The sequence below is a fragment of the Cervus elaphus genome, chromosome 3 (genome assembly GCF_910594005.1).
Source record: "Cervus elaphus chromosome 3, mCerEla1.1, whole genome shotgun sequence".
Taxonomy (NCBI): domain Eukaryota; kingdom Metazoa; phylum Chordata; class Mammalia; order Artiodactyla; family Cervidae; genus Cervus; species Cervus elaphus.
Window position 1 is genome coordinate 33,396,131 of NC_057817.1, and position 20,301 is coordinate 33,416,431.

The following is a 20,301-nucleotide window of genomic DNA, read 5'->3' on the forward strand; positions in this document are numbered from 1 at the left end:
GTAGATTAATTTTTGAAAGATGATTCACCTTCCTTTTCCTGTTTTGATGGAACATGGAGACGCAACCATTCCTGTCAATAGAAGGCTCGAGTTTCCACCCCGCAAATTCGCGCGGCGCTGACTGTCTCATTGGCTGACGCGCAGGTGGGATTTCCTGTCGCCATTTTAAGGAAACACACTGCCCTGCAAGGAAGTGCCCAGTCAGTTCAGAGGGGCTGTGCCCGGAACAAAGAGAGAGCAAACGAAAGGGAAACGGGCCCAGCGGCCCCAGACCCCTCCATCCTGCGCCCTCGCTCCCCGCTGACCCCCGACTTCCAGCGCCCGGCTTCTTGACCCCCGACGCACCACGCCCGGGGCTCGATCACGTGGGGTCTCCCCCCTAGTCCATAGCGCGCCCCAGCTCAGCAAAGCTACCCAGTCCCCTCAACAGAGCCCCTCAGCATAGATCTCGGGGTAGGGGCTGGCCGGGACTGCGGGCGCTGGATCCGGAAGAGGGGAGGTGCCTCCCACTGCGGGTGACGGACAAAGGCTCTCCAGAGGTGCCCGCGCTCCCCGCCGACCCCGACCTCCTCTGCGCGGTCCTTAGGGAGCCTCCAACGCCGCTCCCTCGCTGCTAGCGGCTCCCACGCCACCGGCAGGGCTGTGAGCCGAGCAGCCACTCCCGCGGCCATCCTCACGCGGCGCCCTTCCCACAATGCAACTCCCCTCGCTCACGCGCCCCGGCCCGGCCCCGGCGTACCCCCAGTGCACCCCCAGCCCCCCATCGCACAGCCCTCCTCGCCTCCTTCCGTGCCCTCCAAGCCCCCTCCCCCCTCCATCTCCGAGGGCTGCCAGTCTCCGGCCACCGCTGCAGCTGGGCTCTGGGCTCGCCGCAGGGCACCTGGAGGGCGTGGAGCAGGTGTCCAGGCTGCGAGCACACTCAGCTCCCGGTGCTACCGCCGGCGCTCCCGCGCCCCGCAACCCCTCCCTCGCTCCCTCTCTCCCTCTCTCTTTCCGATGCTCAACCTCCGCCGGCCGCGGTCGCCGCATCCTCGGCGGACGGCGACAAGGAGGCAGCCAGGGGCGGCCGCCTAGGCAAGAGACACCATGTGACGGGCACCGCTCAGTGACACGCAGCTTCGGTTAAAGAGCGGACGCGCAGGAGGGGAGGCGACGGCACGCGAGACGCGGATGATTAGCCGGAACAGCTAAACCATCGCGAGCCATGGATGCGCAAGGGCGACGCGTCCCCCAGTAGGAGAATGACTGTGATTTGACTCGCGACCCTCTGCGGCCGAGCGAGCGGATGTAAGTGCGAGGCTGGCGAGCACCGCGTGGGTAAGGGTTGCTGGTGGGGGGAGCTTCTGATGCAATCGTCCCCGAAAGGAGGAGGAGAGCCAGGAGTGCGCGGGCTGGGGCGGCACGCCGCTCCGCCAGAAGGTCGCCGCCCTTCACCTTCCTCGGAAATCCGCCACGCCACGCCGAGCCTCCCCGCCCAGCCCTCGCTGACGGAGGGCACCTTTCATCCGCCAAGGCAGCCAGACCTTGACACAAAGGACACCGCAAGGCTGGGGGAAAATCCGGGAAGGGCGGATACCACTTTTCCCCCGTTGTTTTTTTTTTTTTTTTTTGCTGGAGGTAAGAGGATTTCCTGTTCCTAGGGAGAGCTGAGGGAGCAGCGGTGGGGAGGAAAGGGACGTTTTAGATGTGAGAGGAGGCGGTAACGTAGAAGTCATCTCTGCGAGCGTGAAAGGAAGGAGTGCGCGGCTGAGCCGGATGCGTTCGGATTTTGCTTTTACCAGGAGAAAAGTCTGATCCACGGTTCTGCTGACCGCCTGCGACAGTGTAAAGAGGCGCGGAGCCCCTGGTTTCAGCACTGCGTGGCCTGCGGCTTACTTTTGGGGTCTGTTTTCTTAGTGGGAGATTGTGGTGCCAGATATGGTTAAATCATTCGCGGGTTAGGGACCACGCGGGTCTAGAGCGCGCGCCGAGGTGAGGGCTGCCCTGCATTCCCGAGGAGTGGTTGAGTGCTGGGCATTTGTGGGGAATTTGCTGTGTCTTAGGAGCCCCAGGGAAGGCATGTGATGTCCCCGGCGTTGAGTGTGCGGCCGGCTGGGTCTCGGGGACTGGCCGCGGAGCCCGAGTAAACAGGAACACGCTCGCCGGCCCTTCTCGAGCTCTGCCCGGCTCTCCGTAACAGAGAGGATGCGGGCTGTGAGGTTGGGGGACGGGGGATGAGGGGGTTGTTAAGGGATGCTGGCAGTGACTCACTGCCCTTTCCCGCCCCAAAGAGCTTCTTTCCCCAAGGAAGGAGAGAAGAGGGAAGTGCGGTTCTGAAGGCTGGGAGCCGCTGGAGCTGGCGAACAAAAGGGCACCGATTGCGCGGGGCTCGGGGGCCGAGGGTCCTCCCCAGCACTCCCACTTCTTCCCCCGACCCCCGAATCACCCTCGCGTCCCTAAATGTTACCACGATAGTCCTTTAACCTCGCCGGGCGGGTGCCCGAAGGAAAGTGCTCCTTCGCCCCGGTGCACGCTCCCACTACCGTCATTCCCCTCCCGGAGCTTCAGCACCCACTGGTACCCCCAGGCTCCAGCGCTGCCTGGGCGCCGCTTCCCTGTGGAAGTGCCCAGCCCTGGGTTTGGACTGAATTGTAGTTAGAAGGTACAAGTATACATATGGCGGCAAAAGGAACTTCGCGGTAACGGCGTTTGGCTGGTGCCTTTCGTAGGCTGCTTTCGGCTTGGGAAGTTGGTGCTACAATTGAGAGTCCTTTGTGTCTGACCGGGTTTTTATTGCTCTGGTTCTCCGGTGAAAACCTAATTGCCACCAGGATCACATACTTTCGCCGACGAATCCCTGGTGATGTATTTCATGAGTTGAAAAAGACCCGAGCGCTAGGAAACCGTATTTATTTGCGTTTGGAAAAGGATCTGACATCTCTGCCGTAGGTCTAAGACTTTTTAATATAAGGGGAAGGAGAAAATAAATCCATCGTTTGCAGACTCCAGGGCCCAACAAGACTGTAATTTGTCACCTTGATAGAAGAAACTGCGGCAACTCGTGCTTTTTCTGACGTCAGAACGACGACGGAAATAAAACCTGAGCTAGGTGGCTGGCTGGCCTCATTGTTAAATGAATCTCTCGCCGGCTGGGTATTCCTGAAATCTATCAGCCAAGTCAGGGCTCTGATCCATGGTAGGCCCCCTGGATTTCAGTTTGGGCCCCAACCTCAAATTGGCTTTTCTCCTTAGAGTTATTCAGTTCTCTAAGTAGTTCCTTAGACATCAGGAAACTCACCTGGTTTGGCTTGAGATTTTAACCTTGATGAGGTGAATTCGCTTTTTTCCCCCTGAACATATTCAGTGAGTGTTTCCTGCTGAGAGTTTATGTGGCAGTTAGCAACTGCAAGGTAAAGTTGCTGTTTCTGTGAGATGTCCCTTCTCCTGGGGGGAAACAGACAATAAATACATCTATAAATGAATGTTGGAGATTTGTTCTTGCAGTGAACAAATAAAACCAGATGAAATCTTGTGAGGAAGGCTGATGCCTGAGATAGATGACCCTCTAGGTGGATCTTTGTATGAGGGTACATTTGTCCTGAGACTAAGAGACCAGGCACCTGATTATTGCTAGACTGTTTTTCTGTCTCTGGATGATGCATGAGGGCAAAATTAGTCTTACGGTTTTTTCCCTAGTGCCCAGCACAGAATAACTGCTTAAAAAAATGCCTGTTGGATTGAGATCTTAGTCAAAACATCTTGTTCACCACTTATTGCTACTGTTGACCATCCCTTTGTTTCTAGACCTCATTATTTGTTCCTCTGCTAAGTTGAAGCGTTGGAGTCTCTTTCTCTCCTTCTTCTCTCTTACCTTCTCTCTGTTTCTGAGCAGTTACCATGAACCTGCAAATGACTCATAAACCTGTCTTTTCATCTCCATTCCCATTGCCCAGGTTCAGGTCTCTATCACTTGATTTAGACAGGGCAGTTTAAGGAGTTTATTGTAATTCAGAAATGGTGAAACAGACATGGAGGTGCCTTGAAGAAACCAGCACTCAGGGGAGCAGATGCAAGTGCAGTGAAGGGTAAAGAGTGAAGTAGCCAGCAGAGGAGGTGTAATGGGCTTCTAGTTGGTCTCCTTGGTATCAAGCTCTGCTCCCCTAATTCAGTCTCAACACTTCCATGGGCCCTGTATTTTTAAAACTAATTTTTAACTAATCTGTCTTTTGAAAACCTTCAGTGGTTTTCAAAAACCTCTGGTTTTCAAAATCAGTTGCCTACAGTTAAAGTCTAAATTCCTTAGTCAGACACCTGGGACCTTCCACAATCTGTTCCTCACCTCTTTCTATCACTTTCTCCCAGTTCACCCTATGTCCTCCCTGTCACTTTCTGCCTCAGTATTGATCCTGATCCCAACTGGAATGCCTGCTGAAATGCTGTATATTTGTAAAAGGCTTAGCCCAAATGCCACTTTCTGCCTCTTCAAATAAGTGTTCACTGATCACCTCCTAGCCTTTTCATATTTATCTTTCACATTTTGCACTATCAGTCCAGGTGATGGAAGGTGAAGTAAGGACAGATACTTTGAGTCAAATGTAAATGCCCAGTCTCAACTTAACCAGCCTAGACACCTTGGGCAAACTGTTTAGCATCTCTGAGCCTCAGTTCCACCCCCCCCCCCCCCCAATTTGTTAAATGGTAGTGATGGTGGTGATGATAGTAGTACTTATTGAGTTGTCCTGAAAGGTTAATGAGAATAACAGATGTGAAGAGCTTGGCACACTGTTAGTGCTCCATAGGTATTGAATTAAAAGAGACTTCAGGTTTCTCATCTATCAGAGGAGGTAGGGGAAGTTGATCAGGAAAGTTCCCCTTACCTCTATTGTTCAATGAATATTTAATCATTTAAAAATATTTTTCTGAAAATGTCTTAATGGAAACTACCTGAAACTTTTCAGTCTCTGGGTGAATGTGCATCTATGAAAGGTAGTATGGAGGTGGGGGAGGCAAGTGCATAGAAGGAAGTGAAATCCAATTAGCATCATAAACTTTAGAGAAGGACACCTTATAACAATGGCCCTAAATTGAGTCTTTTTAAAAAGCTTATATCTGGAAGTTGATCGCATTTTAGTCATTGGTTTTCAGCTCACCACCTGTGTGTTAGGGTTACCTACTAAACATAAAGGAATCCAGTGATAGGAGAGTACCATGGTTTGGGTAAACTTTGCAAGCACCCAGGTTGCTGTCAAGGAACTCTGCCTCAGGTAATGCCATAGTGTATCTTCAAACTCTGCTAATCTGCAGGTTTAGGAGATAGGTCAAGATTAATGATTCTCAAAGCAGGCTTCACACCAGATTCACCTAAAGTCTTTTAAAAGCTACCAATGCCCAGACTCCATTTCCAGAGATTCAGATTTAGTTGGCCTGGCATAGAGCTCAGACGGGAATTTTTTAAAAACAACACCAGAGTAATTTTTGTAAGTGATTTAGATTTCAAAACAAGCCAAACAAAAGCAGAAATTAAATGACGACTTCCATATATCGTTTGTTTAAACCTCTTGGTAATATGAAGTTATGAGCTTGATTGGCTTTTTCCCTGACTTCACGAAACCAACTGGTTGTTGACATGATGGAGTCACAGCCTCTGGTTACAATTTATGACTTGAATTTTCCCAGGTAAAGAAGCCCGTCAGAGTGATGCAGCCAGGGCAACATAAAGATTTAATGTGTGGATCTCAGTTTCCATCTCTTAGGAGTGATACAAGACAAAGAAGATTGGAAAAGAAGGGAACAATGGAAAGGAAAAGGAAAGGGAGAGTTTATGGCCTGAGGTCTGGGAGGAGGTGGCTTTGAGTTGGGAGAATGGCAGGACAGAGCACAGAGGAAAAGTTGGGCTTGATTTATTGAACTGGTTTTATTATGTTGGTGACTATAGAACCAAGTGAAACCTGTGGGTGTATTTTGTAGGACTTGTTCTCTTAAAATTGTTTGGAATTAGTTGTCAACATTTAAGTATCTGAATTTCACTTAAAACTTGATTTCTGGCATTTCTTGAAAAGAAATAAAAAGATCTGTCTTATTTTTACTGAAATAGATGAGACACATGTTCCCCAGTTTCTTGTACCCAATCTGCTTTGCTCATTTGTCTTACCTACTTGGGCTCCAGCTACATTTGTTTTTAGCTTTTAATATAATCTGCAGATCTTAATATTGGCAACACATTAGAATCTTCTCAAAGCATTTAAAATATCCATGCTTAGATTCCATTCTAGATGAACTGAATCAGAAACTGGTGTGTGTTAGGGGGCATGTTATCACTGTTATTTTTCCAAAGCTCCCAAGGTGATTTCTATGTGTAGTTAGAATTGAGGACTACTAGTCTGAGTCACCCATTCAAAAGACTTGTCTACAAGCCCTTCTTATCTCTGAAGGTGATCCATTAAGAAACAGCATATAGAATGATAAGTCCAGAGGATTTTAGAACCAAGAGAGATCTTTGAGAGTGCATCCATTAATCCAAACTTCACATTCTCTCTGAGAAAAAGTCCAAAAAGAAAAAAAGCTTGTTCAAAGACTGTAACATCATTTAGTATGAATTATGGTGTTTTATTATATTTTCTCTTTTCAAATAAAGGTATATTTTTAAATGTTTATAAGTGATCCCCTTTACATGCACCACTCTCTGGTGCTTTCAGTTTGTCATGATTTCTATTTTTCCTAGAGTATTTTATTTGGAGTTAGCTAAGTGAAGTGACGTCGCTCAGTCGTGTCCGACTCTTTGCGACCACGTGGACTGTAGCCGACCAGGCTCCTCAGTCCATGGGATTTTCCAGGCAAGAATACTGGAGTGGGTTGCCATTTCCTTCTCCAGGAGTTAGCTAGAACTGAAAAAAAAAAGTTACCATTCATTGTTTTTAGTCCAGGAGTAATTCTCGATCAGAGGTATTACTAGAGCAAAAAGTACATGTGCAGAGAAAGAGACTTTCTCAAAGGTTATGGGAATATATTTGAGACTGTTTTTGAACTCTGTACATAATTACTTAAATCTATTAATTTTCAGTTGATGAGAAAGATTTTTACTTTTGTGTATTCACACTGCTCAAAGACACTCACTGTTCTAATTAAAGTTAAAGTTTTAAATGTAATATACAATACAATCTGTCCTCCTGTATCCAGAGTTGCAGGTTAACTTCATTAACTTCTAAAGTTGATTAGTATGTTCTCTCTTTGAGAAATCAGAATAATTCCAGAACATCTGAATGGGAAGGTTAACTCCTAGACATCTTAGGCTGGGCATGTTGATAAGAGACATTTGAAAAATCCATCTAGATGAGTCAAAGATTTTAATGTAAAAAATAAAATTGTGAAAGTTATAGAAGAAAACATGGGAGGGAACTTTTGGGGGGATAGGCAGTAAAGGCTCTGGAGTAGGAAATGGCAACCCACTCCAGTATTATTGCCTGGAAAATTCCATGGACAGAAGAGCCTGGCGGGCTACCGTCCATGGAGTCTCAGAGTTGGACAGGACTGAGCCCACAGCACAGCACTGAAGGAGGCTTTTCTTCACTGTGGACGCCTTTGTCCTTTATGAAGGCTGTACCGTGTACATGTATTACCGAGTCAAATATTTTCTAATAAAATGAAGTAGTTAAATACAAAAATAAAAATATAACATCATCTAGGAACCTGAACAGAGTTCTTGTGGAGTAGTTGTTGGGATACTATAAACGACAGGACCAAGGGTCCATCATTACAAGGAAGTGAGCTGTTCCTCTTTGCCCCACGCAGGAGTGGTCAGTCCTTATTGCCCTGAGAGCTCCCTGTAACACAGGGCTTCTCATCCCCAGGGCTCTGGCCTTTGGGGCCAGATAAGGCTTTGATGTGAATAGCTGTCCTGTGCATTGTATGATGTTTAGCAGCACCTCTGATCTCTGTCCGCTAGAAGCCTACAATACCCTCTCACTTGTGACTGCCCAAAACGTCTCCAGGCATGGCCAATGTCCATTGAGGGCGGGGGCCTAAATGGTCCCTAGTTGAGAACCACTACTTTAATATAACCCTTTCTGTGGGCTTGTAGAAATCATACCAAGAATTCTTAAATATTCCAGCCATAGTGACTGGGTTGTTAATGATAGATACCTTTCATTAATATAGTACTTGACAATTTTAAATATATTATCACATACTTTGTACATGCTCAGATCAAATGTAAAATAATGTGGCAGAGTTAATGAAAACTATGCGGAGCAGCTGTACATGTTGCTTCTTTTAACTTCTCATCTTTGTTTTGTTTTCCTGAGAAATTTGTGAGGATTGTGCTATATTGTCTGAAGGCAGATGATCAGTTTAGTCATCATTATTGTTAACATTTTTACTATCACTGTGTATTAGGGAGCTAAGAGGTCTGTGCTCCCTGTCCTCGAGAAGTTCAGAATGTAATTAGGAAAGAGGATAACTCCATAAAGAGATCATGAACACATATAAGACCCCTTCCTTTAATCCAATGAATATACAGAAGTGCTATGAGAAGTCATCCCAGGTAAATAATCACAAGTTGGTCTTTGGAGGAAGACCTTACAAAGAAGGCTGGCTTGAAATAATCTTTAAAGAAAAAAAACCACACCAGCCAGCAAGCTGGGCTTTTTGAAAGAAATATACCTCAGTGGGCACAGGCTCAATGGGAAAGGAAGTGGCTGAGAAGTATGTTCAGGGCCAAGGTGGGGGGCAGTGGGAGGAAAGCTGAAAACTGCAAAGCAGATCCATTACAGAAGTGAAAGGTTCAGAAGGAACATCCTGGGAGAGAAATTTAAAGAGTTAAGAGGGGACTTTCCTGGAGGTCCAGTGGCTGAGACTCCATGCTCCCAATGCAGGAGGCCTGAACTCCATACCTGGTCAGGAAACTAGATCCCACATGCTGCATCTAAGACCCAGCACAGCCAAATAAATAAATAGATATTAAGGGGATAAAGAAGAGTTAAGGGCAATCTTGGCTTTGAATTTGCTGTTCCAGGGATTCGACTAGTAGAAACACTTAGGATTGGCAAGGAGATTCGCAAGACATGGATTTTCAGGAAGAATCTGCATCTGTAAATGGAGTAGGTTGGGCTCAGTAGGCAGCACGGGGGAAGCAACCAGCCAGGGTACGATTGTGGAGCCAGAAGGAACAAGAGGAAGGAAGAGATGGTTTGAAATGTTGATAGGACTCAGAGACTGATTAGATACCTGGGTTCCAAGTCTGAGTGATGAGGGGAACCAACGTTATCGTGAACAGAAATAGAAACGCTGATGTGTGAGGTCAGATGGTTTGTTCAGTGGGGCATGTGGAGTTGGAGGTCATGACACACATTCATGTGAAGAGGTCTCCCAGACGGCTGGGGTCTGAAAAGAATTTGTGAAAATTTTTGTGAGCAGGAGGAGGGAACTTGAGAGATTGTCTCTCTCCTCCAGCTTTCTCAGTTTACAGATAAAGAAATACATGGCATGTTAAGTGACGTGCCCATCAGCAAGTGGTAAGTATGACAGAGATCCTATCTCCTAATTTCTAGAGGAATTCTAGTTTTGTAAAACGAAAAGGCCTGGGGGAAAGAGATCTGAAAGACGCCCTTGTGGGATGAAGACTGACACTTCAGGCTTGAAACTTAGAAAGGAAAGAGTTTGGAGTGTGTGGAGGGAAGGGGGGTGGGGTAGGGCGGCCCCCACCCAGAGCACAGAGGATGGGAGGAGGACAGGAACTGGCAGTGGGGGCTGGAAACAGTTCCTCTGAGAATGCGGATGCTTGCAGATGCAGTAAGAAGCAAGGTAGTGAGGGGTCAGGAAATAGTGTCCCTCCTGCCCAGGTTGAGAACTGAGAAAAGGCCACTTGCCTTGATTAGAAAGAGGTAGCAATAGTAGCATGACAGTCGCCCTCGCTTACCAGAACCAGGGCAGGCACGGACCCAGTTGTGGAAGCTTTGTAGCGAGTCTTCGAGGTAGGTACTGCTTTATCTCCATTTTACAGATGAGAAAACTGAGGCAAAGAGATGTTAACCTCCTGGCCCAGAGTCAGCACAGCTCCTGAGGGGTGGAGCCAGGATTTGCCAGTGGAACCAGGGTTCAAGGGAGTGATGAGAACAGGGACAAGTTGTTTAGACTGTTGGCAGTAGAGACAGGAGCAGGCTGGTTGTTCAAAGTCACTTTTCAAATATGGAGCTAAGTGTGATTGACAGAAGTTGGGGGAGTCAGCAGAGGGAGAGTGGGAGGCCAGGTCCTAGCGGCGCTGAGGCCAGGAGCACTGGCTAAGTCATGAGTTTTGAGTAAGAGGAGAGAAAACACCTTCTCTTCTGAGACTGCTTACTGGATCCCAGTCTTTCATACCAGAGGTCATTCCCCGCCTCCCGAGGACCCTGGGCTTTCAAAGATTGTATACACTTTAAGTTTTTATTTTAGTTGCAGTGTAATTTATATGCAGTGCAACAGCTGAATCTTAAGCATACTGTTTAGCGAGTTTTGACTATAACTTGAATTATATTAATTCACTTCTCACTTTTGTTACTCTAAGATATGTAACATTGCCAGTCAGAATCTAGGACTCTCACACCAAGTTAAGGCAGTCTTGCCAAAAGTAAGGACTCATGGCATTTTAATTAACCTGGTTAGCCTGTTTGAGGCCTTTTGAAATATAGTGAAGCAGCTCATAGATCATATTATTGCCATCTGAGAGTCCGGTGAGCCAGGGACCCCCAGTATGTAAATAGACTCAGTTGGTTGTTGGAAGAGATGTCGTGGGAAGAGTTTTCAGGAAGACAGAACCATAACTGGCCTTATACCTAACACATTCTCAAAACCACTGACCTAGCTGTCATAATTCATTCCCAGGAGCTGAACTAGGAGAGGTGTGATCATCTTCTTCATCACCAATAGTCATTCATAGCAGTTTTGAAGTTAAGTGTACTTGACTGGATATTTGGCTTCCCAGGTGGTGCTGGTGGTAAAGAACCTGCCTGCCAACGTAGGAGATGAAAGACTCAGGTTTGATCCCTGGGTCAGGGAAGATCCCCTGGAGGAAGGCGTGGCAACCCACCTCAGTATTCTTGCCTGGAGAATCCCATGAACAAAGGAGCCTGGCGGGCTATAGTACATAGGGTTCCAGAATCGGACATGACTGAAGTGACTTAACACATATGCATGACTGGCTATTTAGTGTCATTTAGGAATTCTTGTTATGTTTTAGACGTGATTGTGATATGGTGGTATTGTTTTTAAAATGGATCTGACTTTTTAGAAATATGTATTGAAATATTTACAGATGATATGTGGGATGTTTTGTAAAATAATTCTAGGTGATGCTGGGAGTAAAACTTCCAACAAGATTGGCCTGAAATGATCATTATGGAAGTTGCTACATGGGGGTTCATTATTATGTTCTGTTCACTTTTATATATGTTTAAAAGTTCTCATAATAAAAAATTTCAGAGGTTGAAAAAAATAAAATTAAAAATATCAGGCAGGGTTTAACTGCATATAAACAGAGATCTCTTGTATGTTAAGCAAAAGGGATCAAATACAGGGAATTAAAGCCTGTAAAATTGCTAGAAAAGATGGCAGACCAGGCTTTGGGCTCAGTCTCTAGGAATAAACACAGAGTACCACCACTCAGCTCGCCTAAAGGTCTTCTCTTATGCCTCCATCAGGAAGCCAGCTTCTCATTGTTTGAACTGCATCCTCCGGGAACACATCACTGAGGCCAAATCTGATGGTCAGGAATTCACCACCATAGTTGTTGGCTGCAGAGGTGTCTGCAGCACCTGCTAAAATTGTACCAGCAAAATGGGTTCCTGGTCCCCACTACTTTGCTCTCTGTTGTGTGAGTGCTAAGTCACTTCAGTTGTGTCCAATTCTTTGTGACCTTATAGGCTGTAGTCCGCCAGGCTCCTCTGTCCATGGGATTTCCCAAGCAAAAATAGGAGTGGGTTGCCACTCCCTACTCCAGGGAGTCTTCCTGACCTAGGGATTGAACCTGGATCTCCCGCATTTACAGGCAAATTCTTTACTGTTTAAGCCATCTGGAAATCCCACCTTGCTAATCAGTAGATTGGGGGATTAGTTCAGTTCAGTTCAGTCGCTCAGTCATGTTTGACTCTTTGCAACCCCATGGACTGCAGCTCGCCAGGCCTCCCTGTCCGTCACCAACTCCCGGAGTTTACTCAAACTCATGTCCATTGAGTCAGTGATGCCATCCAACCATCTCATCCTCTGTTGTCCCCTTCTCCTCCTGCCTTCAATCTTTCCCAACATCAGGGTCTTTTCAGATGAGTCAGTTCTTCGCATGAGGTGGCCAAAGTATTAGAGTTTCAGCTTCAACATCGATCCTTCAATGAACACTCAGGACTCATCTCCTTTAGGATGTACTGGTTGGATTGCCTTGCAGTCCAAGGGACTGTCAAGAGTCTTCTCCAACACCACAGTTCAAAAGCATCAATTCTTTGGCGCTCAGCTTTCTTTATGGTCCAACTCTCACATCTATACATTACTACTGGAAAAACCATAGCCTTGACTAGACGGACCTTTGTTGGCAAAGTAATGTCTCTGCTTTTTAATATGCTGTCTAGGTTGGTCATAACTTTCCTTCCAATTTGGGGGATTAATAAGCAAAAATAAAATTTCAGTTGCTAAGACACTTTGTGACAGATTGGCCCAGTCAGTATTTGTTTCCACTTCTTTCTAGTCCAGTTCTGCAGAGGATGAAAAATTGAAAACTACATTTCCCACATTCCATTTGCAGCTATGCTTCTAGAGAGGATTTAGATTCTACCAATTTTGCTTTCTGTTAGTGGAATCTAAATGTATTTTTGCTTATTTATCCCCCAAAGTAATTTTGGGCAATGTTTAAATTATAGTATATTCTTTGGTTTAGTTTCCTCTCTACAATTTTTAGCCAGCTTTTACCAAACCAGTATAACCTCTTCTTACTCAGGAATGTGTTCTTTGATCTCTCTGCTTCAGCTAGACTCATCTGAATGGGTGTTCTGTGCACACTTGGCCACCATGTCTTTGTCTGTGCTGTTTCTACTGCAAGGAATGCCTTCCCTACACCAGTCTAAATCCTATTTCTAAGCATAGTTCATATCCTAACTATAAAATCTTACCTGATTGCTCCAGGCTCCAACTTCCTTCCTTCCTTCTTTCCTTGTACATATGTATGTCTCTGAAATCTTTCTGAATTTATTCTTTGTTTTGCTGTACAGTTTGGTCTCTATCATGCAAATATTTTATTATTGTTACTTTATATGAAAAGGTCTTGCTTGTTTCAGTAGTCTGTATGTGCTTAGTCCTCAGTCATGTCCAACTTTTTGTGACCCCCATGGACTGCAGTCCACCAGGCTCCTCTGTCTATGGGGATTCTCCAGGCAAGAATACTGGAGTGGGTTGCCATGCCCCTCTCCAGGGAATCTTCCTAATCCAGGGATCAAACCCAGGTCTCCCACACTGCAGGTGAATTCTTTACCATCTAAGCCACCAGGGAAGCCTAAGAATACTGGAGTGGGATCCCCTTCTCTAGGGGATCTTCCTGACCCAGGAATCGAACCGAGATTTCCTGCATTGCAGGCAGATTCTTTACCAGCTGAGCTACCAAGGAAGCCTGTAAGCAATGTTAAATTCTCTGTATATCCTCTTCTTTGATACGTATCACCATGAAGAGTAGAGAAGTTTATGTTTTTTACATGGGTACTATTAGTAAAATGTATCAATAAGCATACCAAGATAATACTGCTTCTTAAGAATATCTCTAAAGATTGTGGTGAAGGATCAGAAATGTTCTGTGCTTAGTAAACTGTCATTTGTAACCTGTTATAGACGCTGGGGGATCGTCATTGTAGTTAGATTAACATCAAGATCTTCACGTGATGGTCTCATCCAGTCTTACAATTAACTGTACAGTCTGATAATTGCTTCTGTCCTTCAGTGAAACTATAATTCTTTTGTTTCTTAAACTTGACCTGCTCTTCCTGTCTCTCTGTCGTTGGCCACGTTCCCCTTCATTGAGAAGTCTCAGCTTAGGGCCGCTGTGACTGGCCAGCCGCAGCAGGCTGGATGTCAATTCATGGCACAGTCAAGCGGTGAAGGAGCATTTTCAGTAATGATGTAGAACGATGTCATGGACATGACTCAGGATGGGAGACTGTATCTTGTTAAGTGAAAAAAAGTCTTAAAAACCTTATGGTATGATTTCCGTTTTTGTAAATGTATACATATTTTTAAAAAATCTGTACTCATTCTTTTCATTTAACAGATACTTATCAAGGGTCTACTGTGTGCCAGGCACTATATCTGTGTGCATAGAAAACCCCTGGAGCTCATGCTCCAATATATATGTACAGTGATCATCTCTGCTTGCTGAGATAACAGGTGATTTTTTTCTTTTCATTTGTTTTTTCCTTCATTTGCAAGCTTGTATTTCTCATTTTTCTACACTTATATTATTTATTAATATGGAACTAACATATTTTTTAAAAAACATGTCTATTCTTCAAATGTGTACTATGTAGTATTACATGAAAAACAATAGACTAAAAACACTAAAATTCCAAAGTTAATAAAAGCTAAAAAGGAAGAAAGAAAGGAAAAGAAAAAGGAGAAAAGAAGCACATTAAACTTTAACAGTGGCCCATTTTGGGTGTTGGGTTTCTTGTACAATGTTTGTTCTAAAGATTCTGCAATGGGTATATATTAGCTCTAGAACCAGGACTTTTTTTTTTCCTTTTTCAAGAGCCAGTTCAAATGTGACTTTTCTGTGAAACTGCCTCAGATCTCTGAATTTGACCTTTTCAAGCTTTTAAAATCCTTGCATCACCTAGCACTCAGTAAATATACGATAAATTGAATGGGTAGTATTTTCTAAGTATGACCTTAACTTTTTTAGTGACAAATGTCACGAATTTTGTTACTTTTCCACATTTTTCCAGTTTTTGTTTTCAAGAATAAGTTAGATTCAGATAGGCTATTTCACAACAATAAAAATTTCTTCTTAAAAAAATATATAGGAGATTACAACATAGACAAAGGAGAGACTGGCAAAAAACTATGTGAGGACAGAGTAAGAAGAATCTATAAGGCAAGGAGAGAGGCCTCAGGAGAAACCAAACTTGGCAGCACCTGATTTTGGACTTCTGGAACTGTGAAAAAGTAAATTTCTCTTTAAGCCAAAGGCAAAAATAAATGTATCCTATGCGATTAACTGAGCACTGGCATTTGCCTCATACTGACATCATTTTAGTGGCCAGAACTTCATCTTTTCTTTCTGTTCTTTTCCTCTTTTGTCCATTGCACGTGCGCGAGCGCGCGTGTGTGTGTACATAGTATATATTTGTATACACACATGTATATTAATATAAAAGTTTGAATACAAATGGTAGACCCAAATCTGTTGTTAGTCACTTTCTCCTCTCCTTAGAAATTTTTTGTCTAGTACCCTATTTGCTACAAGTTTACGGAGGGAAAAGGACTCCTTAGCCCAGATTTGAAACTCCATCCACTGAGTGAACTTTCTAGAAGCCCTGCAGGATCGCTTCAGTAGCCTCTGAGGGCATCATTTAGGTGAGAGCCAGGGTGGCAAGACTCCTAGGAATGACCCAGTCCAGTCCACTTGTGTGGCTTGCTTTAGAGGGGGGCCAAGGTGTGATGGGGGCTTTAGCCTTTTTAATGCACTTCAGCTCTTGCAAAGAAAAGACAGGCTGTAGACATTGCTGCTCTGTGAAGGCACTAAGAGCGATTAGTCATGGCCCAAGCTCCAGCACTGCCACCCTGGCTGGAAGAATCAACTCCGAGCTGCCAGGTTGGCTTTAGATGAGGAGCTCAAGGAGCTTCGGTCTCTTGTCCCTGCATCCTGGTTTCCAGAAGAGGCCCTGCTCTGCAGAAAGGGTGAGCCTTCTGGAACCCGAGGTATTAGTATTTATCTTGTGGAAGCTTTAAAGGATCCTGGAACCAGGGAAGTTGTGTTCTAAATGTGTGAATGAAAAGGAGTAATGTGTGGCCCAGCTGTTGGGAAGAGAAGAAAGAAATTCTTGAAGAATTATCATTCCAGGGTACTTTTTTCTGAGGGTCCAGAAAATATTATCAGTTAGCAAAATACTTCCTGGGTATTGTAGGATGCTTACACGGGCACATTGGAGTTTTCACTCTTAACTAGGTTACAGTTGTGGAATTCAGGGTCAGACAAAATATCAAAACATCATCCAAGGGGGTTTACCATTGGAGGTGAAAAAAAAAAATGTCATGACATTCTGCTTCATCCCTTGGTCCCCGTCACCTCACTGAGATTATCCAAGTGAGGCTCCCATACCTTTACAGGCCTGACTTTGGAAGTTGCATTTCCCTCTTGAAAGGGTTCCTGGACCCAGTACCAGCATGTGCTTGTGCATGGGTGTGTGTGTGTGTAGGCTTCCCCATACCAACAGTTGTCGACCCGATTCTGACATTATCTACCAGTAGATAGAATGAGATTCTACAGGTCAAAGGTCTCCATCCCATGAGACTGCCCTCCACTTCAGACACCATCACAAGTCTGAGTTGTTACCTGTGCTCCTGACTGGCCATAAATCAGAGGTTTTCATGACCTCGTTGGGTTCCATTAATCTTCCAAAACAGCTCACAGAACTCAGGAAAACCTGTTTACTCACTACATTACCCATTTGTTACAAAGGATATCAAAGGATACAAGTGAAGGGAAAGTGAAAGTCACTCAGTGGTGTCTGACTCCTTGGGACCCATGGACCCATGGACTACACAGTCCATGGAATTCTCCAGGCCTGAGTACTGGAGTGAGTAGCCTTTCCCTTCTCCAGGGGATCTTCCCAACCCAGGGATCGAACCCAGGTCTCCCACATTGCAGGCAGATTCTTTACCAGCTGAGCCACCAGGGAAGCCCGAAAGGATACAGACCAACAGCCAAATGTAGAGGTACAGTGGCGAGGTCCTCAACAAAAGAGCTGCTCTCCTTGTGGAGTGTGAGGTCCAGGACGTGGGGGAGTTCTGGGTCCCTAGTATGGATACTCTTTGAACCTCCTTTATTAATTTTTTTTCGCAGCTTCATTACATAGGCATCATTGAACTCATTGGCCATGAGTGATTGATTCAAGTTCTCTCCTCTCCCCAGAAATCATGGATGGGACTGAATATTAAAGTTCTCTAATCAGCTGTTTGACTCCACTGGCTGCCAGCCCCCATCCTTAGGTGCTTTCCCAGAGTTGTCTCATAAACATAATAAAAGACATTTATCACTCTTACAGTGTGTGTAAGTCGCTCAGTCATGGCCAACTCTATGCAACTGCATGGGCTATAGCCCGCCAGGCTCCTTTGTCCATTAACTCTCCAGGCAAGAATACTGGAATGGGTTGCCATTCACTTCTCCAGGAGATCTTCCTGACCCTGGGATCGAACCTGGGTCTTCCTCATTGCAGGCAGATTCTTAACTATCTGAGCTCTAAGGGTTTGGTGAGCTGTGAGCCAGAAGTAGGAACAAAGACCAAATATGTATTCTTTATAACAAATCGGGGCTTCCCTGATAGCTCAGTTGGTAAAGAATCCATCTGCAATGCAGGAGACCCTGGTTTGATTCCTGGGTTGGGAAGATCCGCTGGAAAAGGGATAGGCTACCCACTCCAGTATTCTTGGGCTTCCCTTGTGGCTCAGCTGGTAAAGAATCCACCTGCCATGTGGGAGACCTGAGTTCAATCCCTGGGTTGGGAAGATCTCCTGGAGAAGGGAAAGTGAAAGTCACTCAGTCATGTCTGACTCTTTGTAACCCCATGGACTATCGAGTCAGACATGACTGAGTGACTTTCACTTTATGATAAATCACAGTACCACACCTCTGTGGCCACCTGCTTTTTGATTTGTGATGCTATGTGTCTGAAACTCTGTAGTGATAGTGCTCAGTTGCTAAGCCTGACTTATGTCTGACTCTTTGTGTCTGACTCTTTGTGACCCTATGGACTATAGCCTGCCAGGCTCCTCTGTCCATGGATTTGCCCAGGCAAGAATACTGGAGTGAGCTGCCATTTCCTCCTCCAGGGGATCTTCCCAACTGAGGGATGGAACTCTCATCCTCTGTGTCTTCTGCATTGGCAGGTGGATTCTTTACTACTGAGCCACCTGGGAAGCCTGAAACTCTTATATATTAATGGTCAACACTTTGAAATTTAAATCACAATCATCCGTGTGGGGGAAAATGTGAACTTGGCAAGTCTTTCATTTCTGTGAGGAAATATAGTTTCAGGTGGATTAACCTAAATCCCCAGAGTATGAGTTTTTAATTCCCTAATTCCCTGACATGGAGTGATTTCATTGAAGAGATTGATTTAATCTCTTGCAGTTGATGGATAAACTGTTTGCTAAATTTCAAAACACAGATTTGTCCTTTGCTGCTTGACCTCCAGGTTGGGTGGTTGATCCTGCATGATGCCATTTATTGAGGATTTGCATTTTTATTAAACTGGGATTGCTAAATCAGAGGTGCTTTTGTGTCTGTTCAGTCTGTACCCAGCTATGTGTGTGCCCTGTGGTCTGACGCATTAAAATAACTGAATCGCTTTCCTTTTAAACTTACTGCTTCATAAAAGGGCATCTCTATTGCCTAAAGATGACATGGTATTTCTATAAACATGAACATAAAGATTATGGGACAAGACTCATTTTATAGTTAAAAATGTAGGGAGATTTATGAAGGACATAAAATTTACAGTCTATAATTTGATGAACCAAGATTGCTTTAATATATTGAATAACAAAATGTAAAAGTTATGTTGTTAGTAAATTGTGTGTAAATTGTTTATTTTTAATCAGTGGTATTTATGTGTTTAATTATTTTTCCTTGTGTTGTGTTTTAGGAGTGTCAACCTGATATTTTTGCTGCTATCCACTTGTAAATACACTCAGAAAAAGAGAATTTGGACCCAGTTTTTGACGACAGGTAGTTTCTAAACATGATGCATTTCAAAAGTGGACTCGAATTAACTGAGTTGCAAAACATGACGGTACCCGAAGATGATAACATTAGCAATGATTCCAATGATTTCACTGAAGTAGAGAATGGTCAGATAAACAGGTGAGTATTTTTCCACTGACACTTTCTCTCCAATGAAAGAAGTGTCTCTAAAATATTATTCTGGTTTTTCAGTTATTCTCTTGAATTATTCATGACTAAAGTTATGCTCCATTTGAAGATGTAATTTGAATTTCATATGTGACATCTGTTGGGCATAGTCTGCAATAGCAGATGAAGCAAATAGGAAAGGAATTTATTCATCTTTTCGAATCTTTCAATTGAGTCTAATAAAAATGTATAAATACATTGGACCCCAACCAGCGCTAACTTTTCAAAAGCTTTATGCTTATGAATTAGACCAACTGTTGGAATTTAGCTGCACACCATATCTGAATGTGTACTACAGTCATCTGGCTTCGCCCACATTTTAATTAAGAAACGGTCAAAGTCGCGTTTGCCAGCGTTCCCATGTTGAAACGACAAATACGTCATTACAAGCATCATTCGTAATGTGGATTTTAAGTAATAATAACGTAGACCTAAATGCCTCTGTGAGAAACTAGAGAAAGAGTACATGAAACAGAGAGAGATGAAGAGATACTGTGAGTGAGGGGAGGTAGGGGGCAGATAGGAAAAATGCTGGCCTGGAGGCTCTCACCCTCAGCTGTGACCGCAACAAGTTCTTCCAGCCCTTGAGTTATGTGTTTCTTAAGTTACAAGAGTAGGACTAAACATAAATATATATGTGTATATATATATATATATATTTTTTTTTATGATTTGGGGCATTATCTGACCTGATTTAATTTTTTTTAATTTATTGAAGTGTAGTTGATTTATATATTACGTAAGTTTCTAGTGTATAACAGAGTGATTCAGTTTTACATGTATATACATTCTTTTTCATATCGTCTTCTAGCATGGTTTATCATAGGATAAATTGAATATATTGATATTGAATATATTGATAATTCCCTATGCTATACAGTAGGACCTTATTGTTTATCCATTCTATATATAGTAATTTGCACTTGCTAACTCCAAACTCCCAATCCTTCTCTCCCCCACTCGCCTCCCATTGACAACCACAAGTCTGTTCTCTATGTCAGAGAGTCTGTTTGCATCTCATAGATAAGTTCATTTGTGTCATATTTTTGGATTCCACATGTAAGTGATATCATATGGCATTTATCTTTCTCTGCCTGACTTACTTCACTTAGTATGATTATCTCTAGGTTCATCCATGTTGCTGGCAGCTTATGTAGATCCCTATCAGAAAGCTTTGCAGCTTGGGTGTTTAT

General features: G+C 44.3%; 1 protein-coding gene across 7 annotated transcripts in view; it reads left to right on the forward strand.

Annotated features, from left to right (window-relative positions):
- The first annotated feature begins 824 nt into the window (after nt 1–824).
- Nucleotides 825–20,301, forward strand: part of SLC38A1 (solute carrier family 38 member 1) — a 71,155-nt gene continuing 51,678 nt past the window's right edge. For 2 of the 7 annotated variants that reach the window (XR_006337571.1, XM_043886268.1), the window contains exons 1-3: nt 1,652–1,882; nt 14,249–14,364; nt 18,843–19,060. Coding sequence is in view for 6 of the 7 variants with exons in the window: in XM_043886268.1 (XP_043742203.1) it covers nt 18,939–19,060 (122 nt within the window). In the remaining variant the exon portion in view is untranslated. Of the gene's footprint in view, nt 1,288–1,307; nt 1,618–1,651; nt 1,883–14,248; nt 14,365–18,842; nt 19,061–20,301 lie in introns of those variants that run through there. The other 5 variants (XM_043886313.1, XM_043886273.1, XM_043886305.1 and 2 more) reach the window with 5 other exon arrangements.